At 29.8% G+C, this 25,068-nt stretch overlaps 1 protein-coding gene across 2 annotated transcripts; it reads right to left on the reverse strand.

The window, feature by feature from the left end:
* Positions 1-13,627: 13,627 nt before the first annotated feature.
* Positions 13,628-22,578, reverse strand: LOC130817786 (tRNA (guanine(37)-N1)-methyltransferase 1). Of its 2 annotated transcripts, none has more exons than XM_057683679.1 (9): positions 21,554-22,578; positions 20,110-20,208; positions 19,494-19,613; positions 19,226-19,392; positions 17,630-17,700; positions 17,151-17,293; positions 15,701-15,812; positions 14,073-14,185; positions 13,628-13,958 (listed from the first exon to the last, which is right to left on the reverse strand). In XM_057683679.1, the coding sequence occupies exons 1-9, from the start codon at positions 22,421-22,423 to the stop codon at positions 13,806-13,808; spliced, it is 1,848 nt and encodes a 615-aa protein (XP_057539662.1). In that variant the 5' UTR covers positions 22,424-22,578; the 3' UTR covers positions 13,628-13,805. The 2 variants fall into 2 exon arrangements, 1 of the variants encoding a protein (XP_057539662.1); XR_009043854.1 differs by having other exon boundaries at positions 13,923-13,958; positions 15,696-15,812; positions 21,554-22,575.
* Between the last annotated feature and the right edge of the window lie 2,490 nt (positions 22,579-25,068).

Genomic DNA, 25,068 nt, shown 5'->3' on the forward strand with positions numbered 1-25,068 from the left:
ATAGAGAGTCAATCTTGTATAAATTAATTAATATAAAATATCGTGTTATTAGTATTGAGATGGGAAATATATATATTTATGATTTTGAAAAAAAAAATGTTAATTCTATTGAATTGAAACTTTTAGATTAACAATCTTATTTGATATAGCTATATTAACATCTTTTACTTTTAAAAAATTTTAAGCAGTAACCCTGAGGTTTTTCCAAAGAATTCCACCATGACCTTTTTACACATAAAACGTTAGCAAACGTTAATTTCGAAGCTTTAAGGCGCTGTACGCGTATTTATGCGACTCACTTTTTCAATTCCATCAGTTACAACCTTTTTCCCCAAATCATAAACTGTAACTTTACTATTTTTTATCCAAATCACATTTTTTTTTTCCAAATTCAAATATAATACTTGAAATGGTGAGATAGGGTTTATGTTTTGGAAAAAAATGTTGAAATTGATAAAATTTAAAATGGTGAGTCGCATAAATAGGCGTACAACAGCCTTAAAGCTTCGAAATTAAAGTTTGCTAACGTTTTATGTGCAAAAAGATCACAGTGGAACAATTTAGTAAACCTCAGAGTTACGGCGTTGATTTTTTTCAAAGTTTTGATTATTACATTGAAAATCCAAAACCTCAGAATTATCATGTGAAATTTCCCTAAAATTTTTTTAAAACAAATGTTGTTAATTAGTTAAAATTTTGTAGGGAAGAAAGAAAAATTAGTCTAAGGTTTAAAAACTTTTAATGCTTACCTTTATATGATCGATTACAAGGTACGCTGAGAAAAAGTGAAAAGTAAGTAAAAACTCAAGATCTTATCTAAAAAATGATATTTGATCTTCAATATAGAAAAAATCTTATTCACTATTAATGCTTGTATACAATATATTGGTTAATTTAAATTTTAAAAAAATCGGATTTACTATTGATCGATTTATTGATCAATTGAATATCGATAAATTTGCAATTAGTAAAGTTTAGTTCTAGGGCTAGATTTAATTATTACTTTTATAAAAATACCAAAAAAAATTAATATATGCTGATAATCATTGGAGAGTCGATTATATAATCCAACTAAATTTAATAAGCAGTTAATGGTGGCAAGTGGGTGTAATTTAATTGATGGAGAGTTAAGGAGTGGAGTTAATTAAATTGTGCAAAGGGAGAGTTACCTTTTTGTTAAATTTTGATAAAATTAAAAAAATAACTATTTTTTGTAGCAAAAAAAAACTATTTTGATATTTATTTTTCTTTTATTCTTTGTATTTTGAATTTCGCGGCTTGTAAGCACTTTGTGTTCTTATTTCAGAAAAAAATATTTAATGAAATTAAGTCTAGTTTAATAAAAAAAAATATTGTAGAGGAAAAAGAAAAAATAGTACAAGGTTTAAAAAGTTTTATGGTTACCTTTATATGATTACAAGGTATGCGGACGAAAAAGAAAATCAGGTAAAAAAAAAAAGTATATGGACGAAAAGAAAAATTAAGTGTTAATCAATTAAACTTAAAATTTTATCTGAAAAATTAATAATTACCTTTTAATTTAAACAAAAGTCGATTTACTATTAATACATATTTATACAATATACATTGGTTAATAAAAATTTAGAACTTGGATGCCCTAGCCTACTTTCAAAAGTTCTCGTCAGATATGCACCGTTCATGATTTGTTGAATTGATAATCGATAAATTTGCAATTGATATAGTTTGGCTCATCGGAGTTAAAATGAATTGATTAGGGTTTAATTTAATAATTACTTTTATAAAACATATGGAGGAAAATAACATGCAATAATAATGACACAGGTATTATTCAAAAAAAATCAACATTTTTTTGAGATTATAATGTAGCCTCAGAATAGGGAAGGCCTCAATGAGAATGTACCACAAAATCCTACCTAAAAAAAATGGTATTTTCTCCGACTGAGACAAATTCAATCCAAATAAGCTTGAATTTGATGTTAATTCATGCATCCAATAAAAGTAGATATGTATGAGTTACACCTCTCTGAGGACCTGACTAAGATAAGAGTAGTTGGAGACGCCTTATTAGTGTTTTAGACTACTAATTCCCTTGCACTCTGTTGGCGTTCTTATTTTCTGGCTTTTTCACATTTGTTTTATAATTATTATTATTATTCAGATATAGGCTTGCGGAGGTGGCTTCAATTTCATCTAATTCTTTTCATTGCAGGAACTTTTCTTGTATTCCGTGAGTTGAAGGATTTTTGGTCGCACTCTCTTTTCTGGGTATGAGTTGTTGTCGTCCTTCTCTCTTCAGACCCTACTAATGATTTTTCTATAGGCAGAATACACTAAATATGATAATGATGTTGGCTAAGTATTTAAGTTACAGAAAAAAACTAAACTTGAAGTATCATATCTAACACTAAATCCAATAATTCGAATACTTATCAAAAAATTGTTAAATGTTAGTGTTACTAAAACTAATACATGATAACAAGTATTTTTTGTTCCAAGCTAATTGACAAATTATAAGTATGTTACATAATATAATGAGTAGAAAAATTAATTAGGTTAGATTTTACGAGTACTTAGATATAGATTATCATGTTTAGATATTAATTTAATAATCTTAATTTATCTATTTATATTTATAAAATTAAAGTAACTTTAAGAAATTCTAGGTTAAACTGTTCAGTTGTTCTTCTAGACTATTTACTTTATATAGGGAGAGAATACTAGCTAATATCAATAACATGCGTAAATTGTGATTATAGCCTTTATCCAACTTTTTGCTAAGTAATAATTCTTTAATTATTTGGTACTTTTTCACAAAACTTTCTTAGTACTTCTTCTAGTTTTAGTAGTCGCTATTGTTCTGTTTGTTAAATGCACGATTTTAATATCATTAGTTTTATATGATAAAAAATTCTAAAATGTTAATATTATAAAAATATGCATTAAAACTAATTAAACAAGATCTCACTTAACTATGTTTTACATTATACACGGATAAATATATACCAAATAAGATCAAATGAACAGTAGTTACTACAAGAACATGTAGCAACTATTAAAATTCAGTAAATGTTAGAAATAATAATTAGTCCTTTTATTTTTCCTTGTATGCTTAGTATATATATCCTCTTATTTTTTGTCTTGTTTTGTAATAATCAGTTTTGAAGTATTTTGAAATAAGTTTTTCTTTTTGAGTTCTTTCTCCTCCTCCTTCTTCTTTTCTTTCTTTCTCTGATTTCTCTGGAAATTTCATCAATCAAAATCAACATGGTATCAGATGTTAAGGTTCAAAATTGAATACCTAGATCATCTTTCCATTCATTCATCTCGTCTCTGCTTGTTTCAATTTACTTCATTGATTTAGGTATTTCTTCTTTCTTTTTCTTGATTTTTCGCTTTATCTAATCAAGTTTCTGGTCTTCTCTTTGTTTCTTCTATGATATAATCGATTCAATCGGTCTTCCGCCATGACAAATCAAGTTTCTAGTTTAAGTTTTCAGATGTGAAGGTTCTCATTGTTTCAAATTGTTTCGATTATCTCAATTGTTTCTGTTCATTAATTGATTGTTTCGATTGTTTCTCATTGTTTCAATTGAAAATTGATTGTTTCGATTATCTTCTGGTTCAAATTGCTTCTGGTTTATCTTCTGGTTTGGTTTGTTCATTTGTTCGTTCGATTGGTTCAATTGCTTTGGTTCGTTTTTCAATTGATTTGTTCGTTTGCAATGACAAATCAAGATTCTAGTTTAAGCTTTCTTGATCCTTCCGATCTCCTATTTCTTCATCCTGCTGATCATCCTGGTTTATTATTGGTATCAAAACCTTTTGATGGTTCGAATTTTGGCTCATGGAAGAAATCCATGTCGATCGCCTTGTCCGCAAAGAACAAATTGCTATTCCTCAGTCCAAATTCCCAGCCTAATCCCACTGATCTAAAGTATCATCAATGGAAAAGATGCAATGATATGGTTACTTCCTGGATTTTGAATGTATTATCTCACGACATAGCTGAAAGTGTTCTTTATTCAGATTCAGCCCATCAGATCTGGAAAGAACTTGAAGATCGTTATGGTCAAGCAAGTGGTGCCAAGCTCTTTCAATTGGAGAAAGAAATTCGATTATCAGGACAAGGTACGAATGACATTGCTGGTTATTTTACAAAATTGAAGAAAAATTGGGATGAATTGAACACATTGTCCTCTTTGCCTATTTGTTCTTGCGAATCTGCACAAGCCATGCAAAAATTCAATGAAGATCAACGCCTTGTTCAATTTCTTATGGGACTCAATAGTGATTACAACCACATTAGGGGGAATATTCTAATGATGAAACCTCTGCCTTCTGTAAGTCAGGCGTATGCCTTATTATCTCAAGAAGAGAAGCAAAGAGAAGTTCATGCAGCATCAGAATTCATTAATGAATCAGCATCAATGTACGCATCAAACCACAATCAAGGTCATCAACCAAGAATTCAATATGAGCAAAATCAAAAACAAAAATCTGATGGAAAAAGGATATAATTTACTCCCTCCGTATATAATTTATATATGTTCCGTATCAAAAGAAATATCATCAGATGTTATGAATGAGTAATGATATAATTTACTCCCTCCGTTCCTTTTTGATCTTCCACATTACTATAACGGGTAGTTTCAAAAGTTCTTCCACTTTAGAATACTTTCTATTTTTAGAAAGTTTTTATCTCACTTTTACCCCTTAAAATCCCCCTTTTCTTTTAATGTACCCATTTTCTTTTATTTATAATTATTTTCTCTCTCATACTTCCAATACAATCATTACTTCACACTACTATTTGATTAAAATAATACCCACTACAATCTCATACTTCCAATACAATCATTACTTCCCACTATTATATAATTAAAATAATACCCACTACCACCAAAGATTTTCTTTTTCTTAATCTTTGTGAAATACCCAAATAGGAAGAACAAATAGGAACGGAGGGAGTATTAAAGTTTAGTATTATATAATTTATATAAGATATAAGATAATATAACATAACACATTTTATAAAATTAAAGTTGACAATAAAATACAATTATATTATCACCAATTCACCACGTAAAACGTAAAAAAATGCATATTTTATGGTAACATATTTTTATTTTTTTAATCTTACTTATATAAAATAATACTTCTAATAAGTAGTTCCTAATTAATCATAATACTGTCTAAAATGAGTATATATATCAAATTTAAAATTTTAACAAGTGAAGAGTATCAAAAGATTTTTTTTTCAAATAATCTAGTTAAAACAATTAATATTTTTTCAAACAAAGGTATTTAATTAATTCGATTTTCACTTAATGCTTTTCTTTAACCTGCTCGGAATAGTTAAAAGATTCTTTTTCTTATTGAAAAATAAAATTTTAAAAAAATGAAAAAGAAATTGAATATAATTAGAAAGTAAAGGTAAAAAAATTTTAAAAATAAATAAAAACAAATAAGGAAAAGTGGTCCAGAACAAAAAGGAAGGAGGGAGGAGAAGGTAGGGAAAGTGAGCAGAAGAAGGAGGCGCGGAATACAGAAGATGGTCGGGTCGAAAAAAGATAACCCGGATCACGTAGCAGAAGCCAGTAGCCAGTGCCCAGTAGCTACTTAAACTGGCAGGTGGCTCTTTTTTATCCCACCTTTCTCCACCCACCCTTCTTCCGGTAATCATTTCATTATTAATCTTCCTTTTTTCTTATTATTAAAGAGTTAATTAATACTATCTCCCTTTAATAATCATCGTCTTAAAATTTTAGTTGAGTTGATTTTTGAATATGATATCAAAGCTAATGTGATAAGAAGTGATAAATTCAAATTTTATTTACCCTTCATTACAGTGGAATATTCAGCAATATAAAAGTCTATTTATAAGAAGGTTCGGGAGACATGTATTGCATATCCATTTTTAGCTCTTCGAGCACTCATGCGAGGGGCATATGCGCAAATATTAAGATTGGAAGGTTATTCAAGTTATAAGGATTATATTAAAAGAAAAATAAAATGCACTAAAAATAAAATGTGTTATGAGAGTTATGAATAGTTGTTGAAACATTTCCATTTAGAAATTATAGTAGCAAAGGAAAAGAACGAAATAAAAATAAAATTGTGACAATTTTAAATAGATAAAGAGTACTAATAATTTTCTCTCTTCTAAACGTGGATGAATAAGTTTTGCATTTACATTTTTACGTAGCTAGTCTAAAGGGCTATTCTGTAAAGGAGCGTGATAGAATGCATTACATATCATTGGGCTACAACCATTAATATAAATTTTTGATTTAATTGGTTCCTTAACAGCGAGAAGCAACTTATGCTCTTTTCTATTGCCGTTGATTAGCAAGGGCAAAGCGGTCAATCACCCAGGGCCTCAAAAAAATTTTATGTATAATATTGATACTAAAAAAAATTAAATTTGTATAATTTATATTTTTTGCTATGTAATAGTATAAATTATTAGAGTTTTTTTATAAAATAGTTAATATACTAGCAATACAAAACAAAACAGTACCATTTTTCGTTCTGAAGCCTAAAAATAAACGAGACGATCCTGCTCTTCTCATACTTAATATTAAATGTTCTAAAATAAAAAATAATAAATGCAATTCGAACTCATAATTATTTGTTACATTGGCTACTTATATTATATTAGTAATAAATTTAAACGTAGCAAGACTTAAATAAAAAGAATATGGGTGATATATCGATGTCAATAAAGAAGCAATAATATAGAGGAAGATTGAGTCATGAATATATTTGATCTGGTTTTGATGATGGGATGCTGGTAGATGGTACTCCAAACATAGAGTTTAGGAGCAACAGCTTCTTCATTTTTGGAATTTTTGTCAAAAAGCTGACCCATGTGCTTCCTTTTTTATTTACTAATCTCAACTGTTAAGGATATGTCTCTATTCTACAATGAAAAGGATATCCCACTCTCATGCACCTTAGCTCTCTATAGGCTATAGCTACCTTCTATACTTGGCTTCATTCATCATATTCAAATTACTATTAACATTTACTTCTTCCGTTTCTTAAACAAATTTCCACAACAAAATTTTTACCAAAATTAAGAAAAAAGAAAATTTTTTATATGATAAATATAATATTATTTTATTAAATAATAAATTATATAAAAAAGTGAGGATCATAAATGTTAAAAAATTCTTAGAACGTTAGTGAAAAATATATGAAGACTACAATTATAAAAAAAATATTTTTATAAATTTAGTAGAAAACATGTGTTGATCATAAACATATTAAAATATTAAAATGAGGATTAACAAGGGTTATTTTTGCCTAAAATTTATATTATAATTAGAAAGATTTTTTATGTAAACAACAATTGAAACAACCTAAAATGACAAATGTGAACAATTTTAAGAAATTAAGAGAGTATTTAATAATCGATATTAAATGATGTGATTTTAAAAGTATCGTCTGGACAAAGTTGAGATATTGATCGAGTGTCTAAAGTTGTGGGTGGGTTTTGTATGAATGTGAGAGTAGGTAGAGATTAACTAAGTGAGACATTCAGATGAGAACTTGAATGAATAAGAAATAAGCGTTCAGATGAAACATTTAAATGAGATTTTTTTTTATAACCCTATAACTTTTATGTTTTATCTCTCTTATCTCTAAATGCATCACTGTTTAACTCATTTTATATAATTTTTTAATCTTTGTGAAGTAAAAAAAAGATAGTAAGTACTAGTTATGGTGCTTATCCTAGAAGTAATTTTCAACCGAAGTATTATCAAAGAAGAGGAAGATAAACTTTTGTGAACACCACTCACCAGCATAGAAAGTGGGTCCAGTCATACTATGCCTAATATGTGTACTTGGTAGGAATAGCTACTCCCTACCTAAGAACTTGGCTCATACGAATAACGGCTGGGAGGGGTTATGAAAAGGACCGTGTGGCGCGTGTGATGATATAAGCTGGGCCTCTTGGCACGTGTAGACCACGTTGGTGCTGTTTGGGAGATTGATAAAACACAAATTCATGTGAAAGACAGTATTTTCAAGAGACTATTTATAACTGAGTGACTTATAATATATTTTTTAAAATATTGTAAGTAGGCATTAAAAATTATATAAGTAGAGAATTTACGATATTAAAAGTAGGCATATAGGATACTGCAAATATGCATTAATAATAATGTAAGTAACTATTAAGAATATGGTAAGTAGACATTAATCTTTAATGGATTGGGCGTGAAATAAGTCTTTATAGAGACTAGTTGTTGATAAAAACCAACTTTTGCCTAATGGTTATTTCAGATATGGTTTATTTTTTAAAAAAAATTTGTATATTTAAATATATTTGGTAAAAATAAATTCAGCTATTGTATATAGACATTTTAAAAGTTTTTTGTGATCAAACAATTATGAATAAACAATAAATGAGTTTATTATTTTAACAATTATGCCAAATAGGTGTATTTATTTAAAAATGATCAATAATTGAGCTTATTTTCAGCAGATCGAGCAAAAATTAATTTATTTTCTCAATTTTTCCTTAAAAATATTTCTTTCAATTTGTAAAAGTGATGATGAAAATTTAGTATGAAAAAAAAAGATGATTTTTGTAAGCATAACTCTTTCAATTGGATTCAAAAGAATAGTTTGTTTATTAATGGTACTATTGGCCAGTTAGCCTTATGTATTGCGCTAATGTATATGTATTGGGTTCAAAAGCTTTTAACCCATTGACTGGGAAATGAGCTGAACTAGGTTAGAATAAAATCATAGTCGAACTAAAACAAGATTCAATTTCTTTAATTTCATTTATTCAATAATGAGATTAAATTTACATAATATTTATTAAAAAAAAAAAAAAAAAAAAAAAAAAAAAAAAAAAAAAAAAAAAACTTAACATATATATGATATCTAAAACTCCACCAAACATCTAAATCAACAAATGTATTAATGATAATGTGCAAACATAGGTGGATTCCCAAGTCTGAAAAGCAGATATTTGCTAATTAGAACTAAGAATTGAATGGGCCTCACTGCCAAAATGTGGGGACCTCAACTCTTTCACATGGAAAGCCATGCCATGCCCCTTCAAACATTGCTTATGAGTGTGTTGCATTTTTAGGTTAGTCATGTGAGTCCAATTCTTCTTCATGTAAATTCATTCTTAAGTTTTCAAATTAATTTGTTGAGTTAATACTTTGTTTGAGTTTTATGAGAAATCTAGTGTTTTTTCATGACACAAGCAAATCCAATGAGAATCATGTCTAGTTTTATCATTTAAGAGACATGATAAACAACAATATTGCTTTGGTTTTATTGAGAATGAAACCATATTTTCATTAATTGGACAATTTTAATAGATAAATACACTATTAATAAATTTATTAGAGATTGCAAAATGGGCTAAACGATCCGCGTGATTGCTGGTATTAATTGGTGAATATAATAATAAAAGTAATTTGGGTTGGAAAGTTACCTGACAATATTTACGACCATGTTGCCTTTATGATTGTTTTTCGTTTTTATATTTAAATTAATTTCGTTTATGTTTTTAGTTTTTATACTTGTCTTATCTCTTACTTTGTCATCTGTACAGCATGTTCTAAGTCTTTTATTTTCATTTGCAAGTCTGTCTCGAGTCAAGAGTCTCACCGGCTTAAGCTCCTTATTTCCTTAACTAATAAGAGTAGAATATGTCATGCTTCATTCCTCCCAAAATCATACTCAAAACTACTATGAGTGAAATACACTGAATATGATGACGAGGATGATGATTTACGACTATGTTTATCATACTCAAATCATTTTTTTGTAAAATTTATTTTCTATCCATCACCACTTAAAGAAAAATATACGTGTGGTCGTGAATAAGAATCATTACCATGAAAATTATTTAATTCCAACAATCAAAAACCGAAAGATTAACAAAAGAATGAAGGTTTATTTGTTAATTTATCCTATAAAACACATTGAATAAGTTGGATATCATTATCTTAACTTAACTAAAGATGGCAAAATAATGCATAACACACACTTGCAACTAAAATTTAAAGCCATTAAATAAAATAAAGTGTGGATACAAGAATCTGTAGAAGCAAGAGTAGTTAATTTAAGGTATGATGAGTAGGTGAGAAATAATGTGCTTCCTATTAGATTGTCACAAGGACAAACTATAAGATTAATTAGGGTAACTGTTAATTCCACCTTTACTCAACTTATGTCAAACCACTTCTCCTTTCTTTGCTAAACCATTCAAACAAAATCTCTTTTATATCATTTTTCAAAAAAGTCATATTTACTCTTCAACCGAAATAAGACTTTATTTTCACATCCTTTTGCTTATTAATTTGTCTGCCCACCATTTTAATACTACTCTCACATTCAAATTATTTTATATTTAATAATTTTATTTATCAGTGTTTGATTAATTAATGAACAAAAAATAAAAAGAGGTAAGTTTAAGACTAGATGAACAAAAAAAAACTTAAATTTGCAAATGAGATTAAAAATATAAAAAGAAAAACAAATTAATAGTTTAACAAAATGGGTTAGATAAGCTAAATTAGAAATTAAATATAGCAAATTTATTAGGGTAAAAGAAATACTCTTTTCATCCTATTGAATTTGGTATATTTGCTATGCTCTAATATGCCTCCCCACATGGGAACATCATTTAGAAAATTATGGAATATACTCCATTACGCCTTCTTACATGAGAGTTTTTTATCACATATAATATAAATATCATATCAATGGACTAGTTACATAAAAAATTTAAGCTAATATGTTACGTACTTTAATAAATATTATATTTAATCGATTATATTTGCTACATTTTCTTTTTAGGCAAATTATTGCGTTATTTTGATATTTTTATCTTGAATTATACATAACAACATATAATAAAAAGTTAAAAGAAAAAAATCTTATAAACAATCACTCTTAAAAATATATATCTAAAAAAAAATATAGCAATTTTATTACAAGGATTAAAATAAAAGGTGTAACAAACTAAAAACTAACTTTTTTTTTCTTAGGAGTATAAGACAATATTGGAGTGAGAGTAACAACTAACCAGAGATCCAAGCTTCTCCTACATGTTGTCTCGTTCCTGAAATGTCATTAAGATTTGGGATCTGAACTGAGATATGCTCCTACTCCTACATTAAAACTTAAATTACTATTTTACCCTTCATGCAAAAGACTCCTTGAGTCACACTCAATTTACATCAATTTTTATTTTAGAATATTTCAATTTATCATTTCCTTATATTCGAAAACTAACCTTAACACTTTCTTTTAATCTCAATCATACATTTAAATTCTCTTTTAATATCACTCATATAATTCATCCTCTCTATTTACAGCTTTTTATATATATTTTTTTAATCTTTGTATGTACCATAGAGTAAAAACAAGGCCGCATCGCTTCATATCGGCCGCGTTATAATGGTTTTCAAAACAAACGAATCGATATTTCTCGCGTTATAAAAGTGTAAAAAAACCGCCTCTTGGGCCGCATCAAGGGATATCCTTATGGTTTCGACCGATAGGCGATATGATAATCGCATTAATCCCGTTACCACATCAACGTTCCGTTACCGTATTTTTACACTATGTTATATACTCCATCCGTCCCATTAAAATTATAATATTTATTTTTAAAAGCTCTCGTATAGATTTACGTAAGTACATATTAGTAATTCATTTGATTGGTAGAGAGGGAGAACTGAGAAGGCTATTTTGATTGCAGTTTTTGATCACAAAAAGACAGCAACTGAAATGGGGTCCACAAGTACTTGTAGAATTTATGAGATGACAAGATCAAAAGGTAAAGAGGAATGATGACCGTCGATTTAAGTGACAAATCTGTATGCTAAATATTCGATGTCTAAAATATAAATCTGTAATATTACTAAGGATTGCAATACTGATATTTTCTGAGTGTACCAACCAACCCTTAGCTTTTTGTGTTGTATTGAGAGTTTAGACTGTCATTTTCAAAACCCACAACAATAGTGATCATCAACTGGTCATACCATATGTTTCTTGCATTTTAAGTTTAAAACATACTCCATATAAAATAGACCTAATAATTTTATCCGACTTTATAATTAAAACTGAGTCTATCCAACTTCAAATGAGTTTAAATTATATAAAATTTAATGTTTGGACACAAGACTGATTTTGAACCCACCGAAACTGACCTGAAATTGATCCAATGGAACACACCTCTACATGTAACCCTCATTTGGAAAATTGTAAATTATAAAATCCCATCGTTACATTTTTGTGATAATATGTTATATTTTTATCTGTTCATTTCACATATGATCGGGGATGGAGTAATTTCTAAAATTCTATTCTTGTTAGGGTTTCTAAGAGTCATATATAAATCACTTAATCTACTAATTACATTATATATGTGATTCTCTCACGTATTAATAAAATTTGTTTACTCTCTGCCTGAGGACATAGCTAATGTGTTGTTAAATCATTAAATTGTGTTATTATTTTAAAATTTTGTCATTTTCTAATCATGGTTGAGTCACTGTTGTTTGGGGTGTAACCATATTTAAATGGATTTAACTAATCAATAAATTTTTAACTATTTTTTGTCTTGTTATTATAAAGATGTATGAAAATAAAATAATTTTAATTTTTTATAAATTATTTGCTTTCTTATAATTTAATAGACCTCAATAAGCTTCAAAGAGTAAATATTGACTTGAAAAACAAATATTGATTAGCGTGAAATATATTTAGTTTCAACTTAAAAGTGATGATGTAAAATTAAATAATGACAAAATAGGAATAATGAATCATATGATCATACGTGGTTCATATTTGGTTATATTTTGACCTACTTTTCTATTTTTACAAATAAGTCACATATTAAGGATTCAAAATTTTTAAATGATGACCCATTACATTTTAATCGAATTTAATGTCAAAATTCAAACGAATCAAAAAATAATAGATTTAACCTATATTTAATTATTTTATGTATATACTTTTCTAAGGAAAATTTGATATTATTAATTCAAAATAAACTCTATAATTAAAAATAAATCATATTATTATACAAAAACCTTTGACTAATTTTCTATTATTTGATATGAGGAACAAAAATTTGCATTCTTAATATCATTACTTCATAATTTTATTGGTTTGTTTGTCAATAAAAGTAATTTAATAAAGACTTGTAAATTCAATTTTGTCAATAATTGCAAAAAATGTTTTGTTAATGAGAATTATGAAAACTATTGGATTATTAATATAAAATAAATAAAGCTATAAAAAAATTTGAATTACAAAAAAGTAGTAAAAATACCAATATGAAAATCATGGGTTAATTTAGTGATTCAAGATTTTTTCTTTTATCTGATAATTTAAATTCAAGTGGTACCATCTAAAAAAAGAACTTTAATCTATTTACCTCCAAAATAAACAATATAAAAAACAAAAAAGCCAAGAAGAACACGTCCATTGATTTCATAGTCATACAATATCAACTTATAATAATAAACAAATAAAACCCTGATTAGTTTACCAGATTTTTTCCTGATTCAACTAATTTTCCTTTAATGTAACTAATTTTTTGCTGATTAATTTTACTATTCAAACTTATTTCTACTGATAACTTTTTTTTAAGGTGAATCAATAAAATTGAACTCTTTCAAGCCACAACTTCCAGAACTTTCCTGGGGAATTTCCATTATTATGTGTATTGCATAGTAGTTTTACAGCAAATAATTAATTATGGGAAAATAATGTGCAACAAAATACAAATTGACCTATAACTAATTAATTAATTTTGGAATATTAGATGATTATTTACAGTCTACATTATCCATCTCCTTGCTAAAAGCCACCTTCTCAGGAAGTACAAATGAGGCACACAGCATCCATTTTCCGGGTGCAACAGCACGAACACGTCGCATATCGACAGAAACGGCCGCCTCTTCCAACGCCACTCTTATCCGCTGTGTTTTCATGTTAAGAGAGAAATTTATGAATGATAACCGAAACAGAAAACGAGATATAATGAGGCTAATGAAGTCACTTAGCAAGAGATAAATGCATGGGGTACGACAAACCTCGTGGAAATCAAACTCGGGATCTTCTGCCTTTGAGAATCCATAAACATGGATTGTTGGCAAGGTCAATTTTCTATCCTTACGTACGTTTTTGAAAATCCCACGAAATGCGTCTGAAATAAGGAAAGTAAGAAAAGGGTAAACGGAGAGTGCAGAAGTCATTATAATGAGAGTACATCAATAGATCAAAATAAGTGTTAAAAGCATCTAAAATTCTGTTACCCCAAGCCATTAAGTAGTTGAGACCCAGACGGGATTTAAGGGGTCGAATGTACACAACATTTCCCTTGATAGCAAACATCATAAGCAATTTCACATAAATAAAAAGTGCACATAAATTAGCAAGTCATTTTAATTTAGTCGGGGGATTCTTTGGCAGCATCCTCCTTTATGGTGTATGGATTGCTGTCTTTCCTCCCTCTTCAGACCCAGCTTATAATCCCTATGAGCGGGATACACTGGGTGTGATGATGATGATAATCCAAAACGAAAGAATATAAACATTTCACAGTTTCACCCCATTAATATAAGGAACATAATATGTGTTAAAAAGCATGAAGTGAATATTTTGAACAGAATAATGAATGAAATTGGGTTGAAGCAATTGTCTTCTCTGAAATAGTAATGTTTTGGTATCTCAAAATATACATGTACTTAAGCTATGGCAGGCATAGGGGCTGGACATAAACTACCTATCATATTGGGTTATTATATAAATGTGAAATCCTAAATTACGAGACTACAAAAATGAATTTCCGAGGAAATATCTAATTAGAAGGTTGAATTCGATGCAATATCACAAAAATACAGAGAATAATACCGAGCAGCATAACGCTGTGATGCTATCAGTTGGGAGGTTATCATACATTCATACTTGTCAACTTGACCAACACTCCCTACAGTATATCGTTTCTTGTATTAACTCGCCCTAAGCAGCATTGAAAGAAACTTTAACAGCAATCCTTTTTTCATAATATGTCGTATCAAGAATAAACCTATCTTAACTCCGATTGATTACATTGTTTGATTTGACCAGATAATTTTATTGATTGGTTTGACTAGCTGATTCCAAACTCGCTGCTATGAGCAGCTTGTTCAAGAACAACTTAGTCATAACAATAAGTTGTTGTTTCAACCAGCTAATTTACCAAACACTAGCATAGATGGTTTGATCACCCAACCCTCTATATGTATCAAAATAAGCTAAAATTGCTAAATAAACAATTTTGCCAAACACCTCCTAAATCTAAGGAACTAATAGATTCAAAAAAAGAGCACTAGCTTATTCTTATTAATTAGATTCCTCATTCACAGAAGCTGGATTACTTAGATTTTAGATCACATTATGTAAATCTAGACTACTATAGTGTTGTAAAGTGAACTATAATGTTCTATGAGCAATATTGAGTCTAACACGGCTGATACCTTACGGCTAACTCTATAGGACCTCTAAAGGCGGCTCAAGTGCCTTAGTCAACAACCAGCGTCTAGTTGAACCATAGTTTTTCATGATCGTGATTTTTGTTCCATGATGTTTATCATCAGCACATGTAATACATGAGAAAATGACTTCAACAGGTCATGTAAGTGAAGAACAAACTAATTCCGTCTAAAGAAAGTTACCAGACCTAGGAACTCCACGGCATTATTTGGCAAATTCATGATTACTTGTGTAACATAAGGGATTTGGTCGCTCGTGAATATAGCCTCGATAAACCTTCTCCCATCCATGTTATATATCTATACACAAAAATAAGAGTTAGTAATGCAGTCCCCCAAATGTTCTTTAGTAGAAATAAAGCACAATTAATTCAAGAAAAAAAGAAAGCACAATGCAATGGTAAATTAAGAACACACAGGTTGCGAAGTACAAGAAACGTTGCGTAAAATGGTCATTGATTATGAACAAGGTTAAGAAACACTCATGACAAGAGGTATATGATTTAACACACATATCATGTGCACCGTGCATGAACATCCAGCTAATAGCATCAAGCATATTATGCAATGAAAAACCAGCATTACACAATAGAGTTGCATTACTCCAAAGCCACCCCATCGCTCTCACCCATGTAGAATAAATGGGAGTTGGATGTACGCAACCGTACCCTTGTATTAAGAAAGAGATTGTTTTCGATTAACCTTAGATTACAAACATAATGTACAACTTCACATATTTCAGACATGCACGTAATTGAATGGATCATTTTATTATAGTTCATCATAAATCAAAATCAAAAAACTATTAAATCGGGTCTTGTCTCAATTGAAGACAAAACCACTTTTCACAAGTAAGGTCCTAGATTCGATTCTCACCTAGCCTCCTCCACTTCTCTAAGCCAACCCGGTGATCATATATCTTTATGCACCAAGAAAAGGTAACATGAAGACTGTGCAACTTCTCTATGCCGTTTAAGCATATGAAGTTAACTGAGCCATGAAAAAAACATGATTTAGTTTAGTGACCCTCCTAGGAGAATCATGAAAACCGCCCACCACAAAGGGAAAAGTCTGGAATGGATATGGTTGTAAACTTGTAGGTGCTGGAAGCACACCTCTGAGGTCTATAAAGCCTCAGAGAATAACAGTCGTTAATTGGTCCAATTTCCGAAAATTGTTTCCAAAAAATTTTAGTGATGAAGTAATAAACACTATGACATCTATAGTGTTTTAAAAATATCATAAAATTGTAATAAAACTTTTTTTAGAACAAGACATCATGGTGAAATTTTATCAGATACCATTCACGGAATAAGAAGCGATTTTAAACTGACATAAAGATAGGGGCCCAATCATGTACATAATATATATTGAAGTATACTCTATACTCTTTTTTCCAGCAATTGAGGGAGAAGGGGTTTCCAATGATGTTGAAACATCGTCCCAAACTACCAGCACGGATGACATAAATCATAAATTGTAATTCATAACTTGTTAATGAAGCATTCAAATCAGCAGGATCATTCCGTGGAAAAATGATACTCACATAGGTAATGTTCACATTCAAAGAACATAGAAGGTAGGTGGCAAAGAGAAAGGATAAGAGCCGGGAAGATGCTACTAGTTCAGATACAATACCTTAACTTTCCTATCTAGCTTGTTGAGGACGCAGTTTCTTTCAAGATAATCAACTGCACAAGGATTCAGATCATTTGCGTATACACGTTTAACGTTCTTTGCTGCAAATAAAGCTATTGGGCCAACTCCAGCAAAAACATCACCTGTAATTCAAGAGAGAAAAAAACTTCATAGTGAGTGTGTGAACTTCCTTTTTTAAGAATCTTTTTTCAATTAACACAAAAATAAAAAAGATAATTAGCACCCTCTATTATCGAACCGGATTTCAATACTATACCTATCAAATACAGACAGTTCTTCAAAATACTAATGGACATTGATTAGAAATGAACGATAATTTCTATAAAGTTACATCAAGATTTTCACAGTGGAAGGAATATGATAATATAGAATCAGCCCTAAAGAAAATTAGGTTAAATAAGCAGAAAAAGGTAACAAACTTTTAAAGCTTTGAGACAACTATTGTGAAGTGAACATACATAATACATCGTCACTGGTAAAGCAACTTATGAGCCTTTGTCTTTCAGTTGATAACCTGGAATTCCAGTAGCTGCATAGTACCAAACAAGGTATCACTTATATTGACTATACAAGAATATGATTATTATTTAAAAACAGAATAATCATCTATAATTGAAACAAAAACTATCTTGAAGAAAAAAAAAACAATGAAATCAGTTAAGGCAAAGTCATACAAGCAACCGTAGCAAGCAAAAGTGGAAAAGCAAAATTAATGACGGAGAGCAGAAATATATCACATCTAAGAAAAGAATATAGTATTACACTAATCTAGCCAAAATGATAACACAACAATCTTATTGATGTCTATTAATAACTTTTACAATATAATTGAACACAAATTTAGACTTTTTCATAGCACCTACTTCACCACCTATGTTTTACATCAACTTTATAGTAACTTTTTTGAAGAAAAAATAGCATATGTTTAACATCAACTTATACCCATATTGGTATGATTAAGACTTCGGCATTGTGGTTGAAGAAATGGTCAATAATGAAAACATGATAGAGATAACTTAAACAATACTAGTTCAGAATCAAAAAACATCATATGAAAACAATATTAATTAATTTCTACTATATTATTATAGAAATCCAATATCTTTGACAAAACAACAAATATGGCATGGATAGTTTTAAGTGAAAGACAGTTATAATGGATAGTATTACAAAATACTTGCAAGTTGTAGTAAATCCAATTATTTTTGACAAAACAACAATAGTTTTTTTTAAGTACAAATTCAAATTCGGCTAATAACACTTAATACTTGCAAGAAAACCTCCATTCCTAGGTGGAGTCACTCTGAGAGCTGGGATTGAGGAATATTCACAAAAGGCGAGACACAGAAAATCAAACTGAATTCAAAATTGAGGACAATAAAGTAATCAGACTCAGCTGCTAGATACACTCTGGACAGCATTATATAATCAATAGTCAAAGTAACTTTTTATCCCGTAAGCAGCAGCTCACAGCTGACAGTCTGGCACTTCCTCAACTAATAAGCTCAGTCAATGAACCAGACAAAGACAAATGAAGGGAACTGCATACTTTAGCTGGTGTTCACAATTGCAAGATCATCCATGGACTGTGATGTTTGAATTTTGATAGATAATTTACTGAGACTCAAAGGAACACTTGTCAATATCGTTTGGTAACTAAATGTCAACAATAAATTGTTTAGAGTTTTGGATCAACTTCCTCAAAAAAATCTCACATGGTATAGGCACCTCCAATTATTAAAAGGATGCAGAGGAATGCCGAGCCTAAACGACTAATTAATTCTACAACAGATCAACTGCAGTATCACAACCATAACTCGTATACAGATAACCAGAGGACGAACAGTGGAAATTATACGCGTAAAAGAAGAATGATGTGAATAACGTGTAATTTGAAAAAAAAATCCAAAATCTGCTCGGATATGTAAAAAAATAAGCATGTTACGGAAATCAGAAGTTCTATACGACTAAAAGCAGGTGTGCACATCACGAAATAATAAATTCAAAAGAAACAGATATGACTGTTGATAAGATGCCAGGAGCAGAAAGTATACACTTTGGCCAAGTCAACTTGAAAACGCAATCCATTCTCGATGACAGTCGTAACAAGGGAGTGATTACCAGCTAGTACCTCTAGCTCCATTGTTCTGTAATCATTACTGATAGCTTCTATTTTATTTACAACTGTTTTGATCTTTGGTTTATTTTTGTCCAGAATGACCTGAAACCAAAAGCTATCACTTAACAAAGTTAAAGTAACAACAACAATGTCAGAGCCTTAATCCCAAAAGACTGGCAAATAGTTTGAATCCCATTAATCACCTTAGCAATAACTTTTTTGTATGGAAAATATTCATCTTTTAAGTTAAAATGCGCAATATGCCCAACAGTTTCAAAAGCTGAAGGAATGTCCATGTCCTTCGGCAACAAGGCCCTTAAGATCTGCAGGCAAGTTTTTCACTAATCACGGTTAGTAACTCATAGTACACCATAACAAAAATCATATAAGCCATGTCCCAAGGTAGCACTAGATTAAAATTGTCCGAGAAATGTCAGGCTCATTTAAATATGTAACGTTTCGTATCGTATCGGCCGCTTGTACAAGTTTTCAAAATCACCGACCATACCCGTGTAGTCAAGGTGTAAAAAAAAGCATTTTAGGTCAAATCAAGGAGTATCTCATGATTTAGACCAATATATGGCGGGATGAAAACCGGATCACCGTGTCATTACCGCGAATGTGACCGCATTTTTACACTATACTAGTTATTGAATCTTCCCAGAGAGTAATATGGCTTATTATCCCAATGAAATCATCCCAATTTAAGGCAAACAACAAATGGATCAACTCAAGATAAATTTGACCTTAAGAAGAAAATTTGAGGCAAAATCAAGTAGACAATAATGGCAGACACTTTTGAAGATAATGTTTGAGTACCTCATCACTTGACCAGTAATCATACAACAAGGTCAGCTTACACCTCACTAGCTCATAGCTTAACCTTGTAACCTCACTTGAACTTTCATTAAGAACTGCCTGCAAAATGAGGTTAGCAATGTTACACAAAATCTGAACTCCAATAACTTCATACCTTCGAAGCAAATATAAATTATACAAGAAGGGTATGTAGGATATATTCCAGAAAGTTCAGTAGAAAGGAAATACACTTTGAAAGAACAAACTAAAGCACAACCGCACTAAATATCACGTGAAAGAGAAAAATCTCTTGGCAAAATTTACAAGGAAAAGTAGACCAATTAGTAATAGAACCCAACTACAGATAGATGTATATCCAAAAGTAATATTGCAGAATATTAAAGGATGAGAGGGACTTTTCAGTAGTTGGTCTTTTGTACTCTATATAATACATTTAAGGACGAGTTAAACCTTCACATTCTAACCCACACATTATACGGCGAGTCCTCCATTATAAATCATAAAGCCAAATCAGCTCATAATTTTGCTCCTCCAGACAAGACGGTCCAAGAGTAAGTAAAATCTTCATATTAAACAATTTGAAAATTGAAGATAAATCCTTAAGATAAAAGCATATAACTTTAAGGGAATTTCTATCCGTGATTCGAGGATAAGTATAATTCCATGACCATGAGCAATATAAAAGCAAAGTCAATGGCATCAAAATTTTTAAGGACTTCATGTCACATATGACCTGGCTGTTGTTGTCACGTCATATATTCCATGACCATGAGCAATATAAAGAGCAAAGTCAATGGCATCAATTCTAATCACTAATAATTTGAGAGACCACTTACAAACATTGTCAAAGATCTATGTGTTTAGTTACAAACATTCCACTCTCCACTTTTTACAACCCTACACTTCTCGCACAAGTTTGTAGTGACATAAGCCCCTCCCTAACAAATTCAAGTTTCCACTACTTTCTTTGTACAAGTTCAGTTCAAACAAGTTAGGTTCGGTTCTAATACTTTTTTTACAATCACTTTCAATACTTAATAGAAAGTCCTATTGAACCAAAGATCAATGTTTCCACTTGAGAACAATATAGAAACAGAACATGAAACGACAACTAATGGCATTGGGGTAAGAACAATATAGAAACAGAACATGAAACGACAACTAATGGCATTGGGGTAATGAAATGACAGTAAATAAGTCGATCAAAAACAACGTCTTTGCTATTCATAACAACAGTGAAGCTGCATACACTCGACTCCAGACCACTGTCAATAGCAAATCAAAAAAAGCGAATTATGATCAATTTTTGTCTATTTAGGGTCATTTTAAGCGATCATAAATTCAAAAATAAATTAAATGGCGAATCATGTTACGCTGCTCCAAACCCATCTATGTAGGAACCACTTATTGAATTTAAATGACAATAAAAGTGCTAAATCATCACCTTAACAGCTTCAGGAAGCTCATGAAAATTCTTCCCAGCACAATATTCATCTAAAAGCAACAACCTTGTAGAATCCTTCCATTTCCTTCCCTTAAACTCATCCCCTAATAACCCACTCAAATCATCACCATCACCAATATCCTCTCCCTCTTCCACAACCTCTACTATGACACTCCCCTTCCTCTTCCTCTTCTCCCCATCCTCGTCGCGGCGCCCCTCGTTCCTCCTCTTCTTCTTATTGGGTCTCGAAATCTTAGCTAAATTCCTAAACTTAACAAAACCCTTAACATTAAACTCCTTAACAAGCTTATCCCTATACAAAACCCCACTTAATTCCTCCCCATCCCCATCAGCTTTCCCATCAATTCTTCGACTCACACCCTTCAAAACCCCGTCTTCATCCCCAATTTCTTCCTTTCTCGTCAAAAACTGTTGAATTTCTCCATCAATTTCATCCCCAGGAACCCTAGCAACATTCGGAATACGCGCCCAATTCAGCAAATGCCCACGAAGTCTACCTTCTAACTCATAACACTTCTCGGAAGGAACCCTAAGAGCAGAAATTTCAAACACCCGAGTAAATTGGTCCTCTTCAAATGGGATTTCTTCACCATTTTCGCTGATTTGGGGTTTTTGTGTGGTATTAAGAGGAGTAATTAGAAATGGGTTTTGATGGGTTTTGGAAATAATAGTACCCTTTTGCAGAGAAGGGCCATAAGAGACGGAAAGGGATGAAATTACAGTTATGGAAGTTGATACAGTGCCAGCAAGCGAGAAAGAAGAATGTGAATATAGAAATTTTGGGAAGAAACTGGAACGATTGAGAAAATAGGAGTGATTTCGAAGAAGCATTAGCTTCTTTGAAATCATCAGTATCACAGTTGAAGAAATGGTGGAACTGCAATAATGGAGTTGCCCGGGAAAACAAAATATGGATAATGAGCTTGCCTATAGAAGCATATGCTTTTCGGTCATGAAGGTGATGGACTCATGGTCAAATGTTAATGAAAATGCAAAATGTTGAGAAAGCGTTTAGTCTCTTGAGATATCTTTAGTTTGAGTTAGTAACTCTAGCCATTAAAAATTATTGTCTACTTATTATATTTTTAATGTCTATTTATATTATTCTTAATGCTTATTTATCATATTTTTAATATTTATTTTAATATTTTAATTATCTACTTACATTATTCTTAATACCTACCTACAATATTTTTAAAAATATATAATAAAAAATTAGTTTCTTGTGAACCTCACCCCACAAACCTCATGCGATTAATAACCGGCAAAAACTGAGATATGACTACTAAAATCAGATTATTGAGTAATTCTAACTCCATTCCATAAAACAATTAAGTTTAAAAAAATAGTTTAAGAAAATAAATTATAATTAAGTTGAAAATAATTTTAGAAAATAATATATAACTGTTAAAAATCAATTTGTGAAAACAACATAATCACATAAACTGGCCAGTTACTTAATTTGATTATTAATAATGTCAACACATATATCCAATTATTAATTTGAGGGAACCGAGGCTTTACCCCAATACCATTTCATCAAGAGGTCATCACTCCAAATAATTTAAGGCAACAGAGCATTCTCAGGTAACTCTAGTGTGCACACCCTTCCTATTTATATCACAACAAATAGAAGGAAGACCAAACATCGTATCAAGTATTAGAAATAATAATACATGTCGACAGCTATACTAACCAAACAGGGCAACCTGTTCATCACCCTTATACTTGGATCACAACAAATATAAAAGTTTGATTTCTCTCGTGTATCACTTTACGTGGTTTAACATATTTTAATTATAAGTCGCGAGCACACAAACATATAATCAAACATGCATTATACATATTATCTTAGGATCATAAATTTTCCAATAGTATATATCTCAAAAATTTCAAATCGTAATTTTATTTGTTAAATCACCATTTTAATCTCAATTGGTGGCAATAGAAATTAATATCATAAATATTTTTATTTCAAATTCAACTATACTTTTAAATCATTATTAAAATAATAATAAGATAAATTTTATCAAAATAATATTATAAATTAAACATGTAACAAAATGATTGTAAATATAATTTGAGAATTAAAAATATAAAGTATAGTATCATACAAATCACGTATCCTATTCAAATACATCAATTATCACTTAGCACATAATACTAACGAGATAATCCTAATTGGATGGACAGAGAATTACCTTGTAAAACGACCCTAGAACATAAATATACGCTCCTATCAATTTTCATTTACGAACTTGACATTTGAAATATAACTGTTGTTTTAATTTGTAAATTGAAAATATCTAAAGATTGATAAATACTATAAAGAAGAAAAAGAAATTAATAGTAGATGTAAAGCAAAATAGATGGTTAATGAGAGAAAAAAAAATGTAAAGGAGAAGAAAGAAAATTAAAAATACTGGATAAGTTAAAAAGTCAAATAATTTAATTTATAGTTGTAAAATGTGATAATTAATAGAATTAAATGGAAAGAGCGAGAAGGAGTGGATGAATAAAGAAGTTATTTTGAAATAGTGGGTGAGGAACTTTTGAACTTTTTAGAGTATTTAAACGTATAATATGGTTTTTTCAGATTCTTTTTATTTTTTACTTTTTTTTAATTATTTTTCTTTTCTTTAAAATCCTGATATTACATTCGTAGTGTAGTAGAGTTAAAGAGGACAATGTCAATTGTCAACAACAAATCTACAAAAGTGTTTATAACTTTTATTTTTAGCTTATTTTTCCCTTTCATTTTAGAGTTTTTGTTTATTATATTGAAAATGACCTACTAGAGTTACTAGTTATATTGACAGTCGACACACTCTAAATAAACATTTAAAATTTAGATTATATAGGATCAATCTATATGTCACATTATTATTGAAAATTGGATGTAATATAAAATTATTTTCTATAATTTATTCTTTAATAATTTGTACTTTAGTTAATAGTTTGACAAAGAGTAGATTATTTGAATTTTTTATTACGATTTTTATCAGTTTTATGAATTGTTTTCATTATCATAAAAGTATTACACGCTATTCAATTTCGTTTGGTCCAATTTAACAAAGATGAAGTCTTATGTGAATTTGGTTAACACAATTTACTATAAACCAACCTAAAAATAATAAATACTCCCTCTGTTTCTTAATTCTACAAGGAATGTTTACGAAAATTATGAAAAATTAAATTTTTTAGATAGTTGATAGATTATTTTGTTGAAAAATAAATTTAATTGAGAAAACGTGAGGACAATAAAAATTTTAAAAATATTAAAATAAAGTAATGGAAAATATATAGAGACCACAAAAAAATGTTAAAATAAATTTAGTGAAAAATATGTAGGATTATAAGGAGGATGAATAAGGGTATTTTTATTCAAAATTTATGATATAGATAGAAAAATTTCTTTATGGGAACAACAAATAAAATACCAAAATAACAAATACGAATGTTGTAAGGGGCAAAGAGTGTATTTTTCAATAATT

Source organism: Amaranthus tricolor, chromosome 7 (genome assembly GCF_026212465.1).
Source record: "Amaranthus tricolor cultivar Red isolate AtriRed21 chromosome 7, ASM2621246v1, whole genome shotgun sequence".
Lineage (NCBI taxonomy): Eukaryota > Viridiplantae > Streptophyta > Magnoliopsida > Caryophyllales > Amaranthaceae > Amaranthus > Amaranthus tricolor.

Coding starts and splice junctions, on each gene's coding strand:
- LOC130817786 (XM_057683679.1), bottom strand. CDS start 22,423: ATGATTTCAAAGAAGCTAATGCTTCTTCGAAATCACTCCTATTTTCTC. Junction 17,294..17,629: donor TACCAGTGACGATGTATTAT/GTATGTTCACTT, acceptor CTTGAATTACAG/GTGATGTTTTTGCTGGAGTT. Junction 14,186..15,700: donor TAATGCCGTGGAGTTCCTAG/GTCTGGTAACTT, acceptor TCCTTATTTCAG/ACGCATTTCGTGGGATTTTC.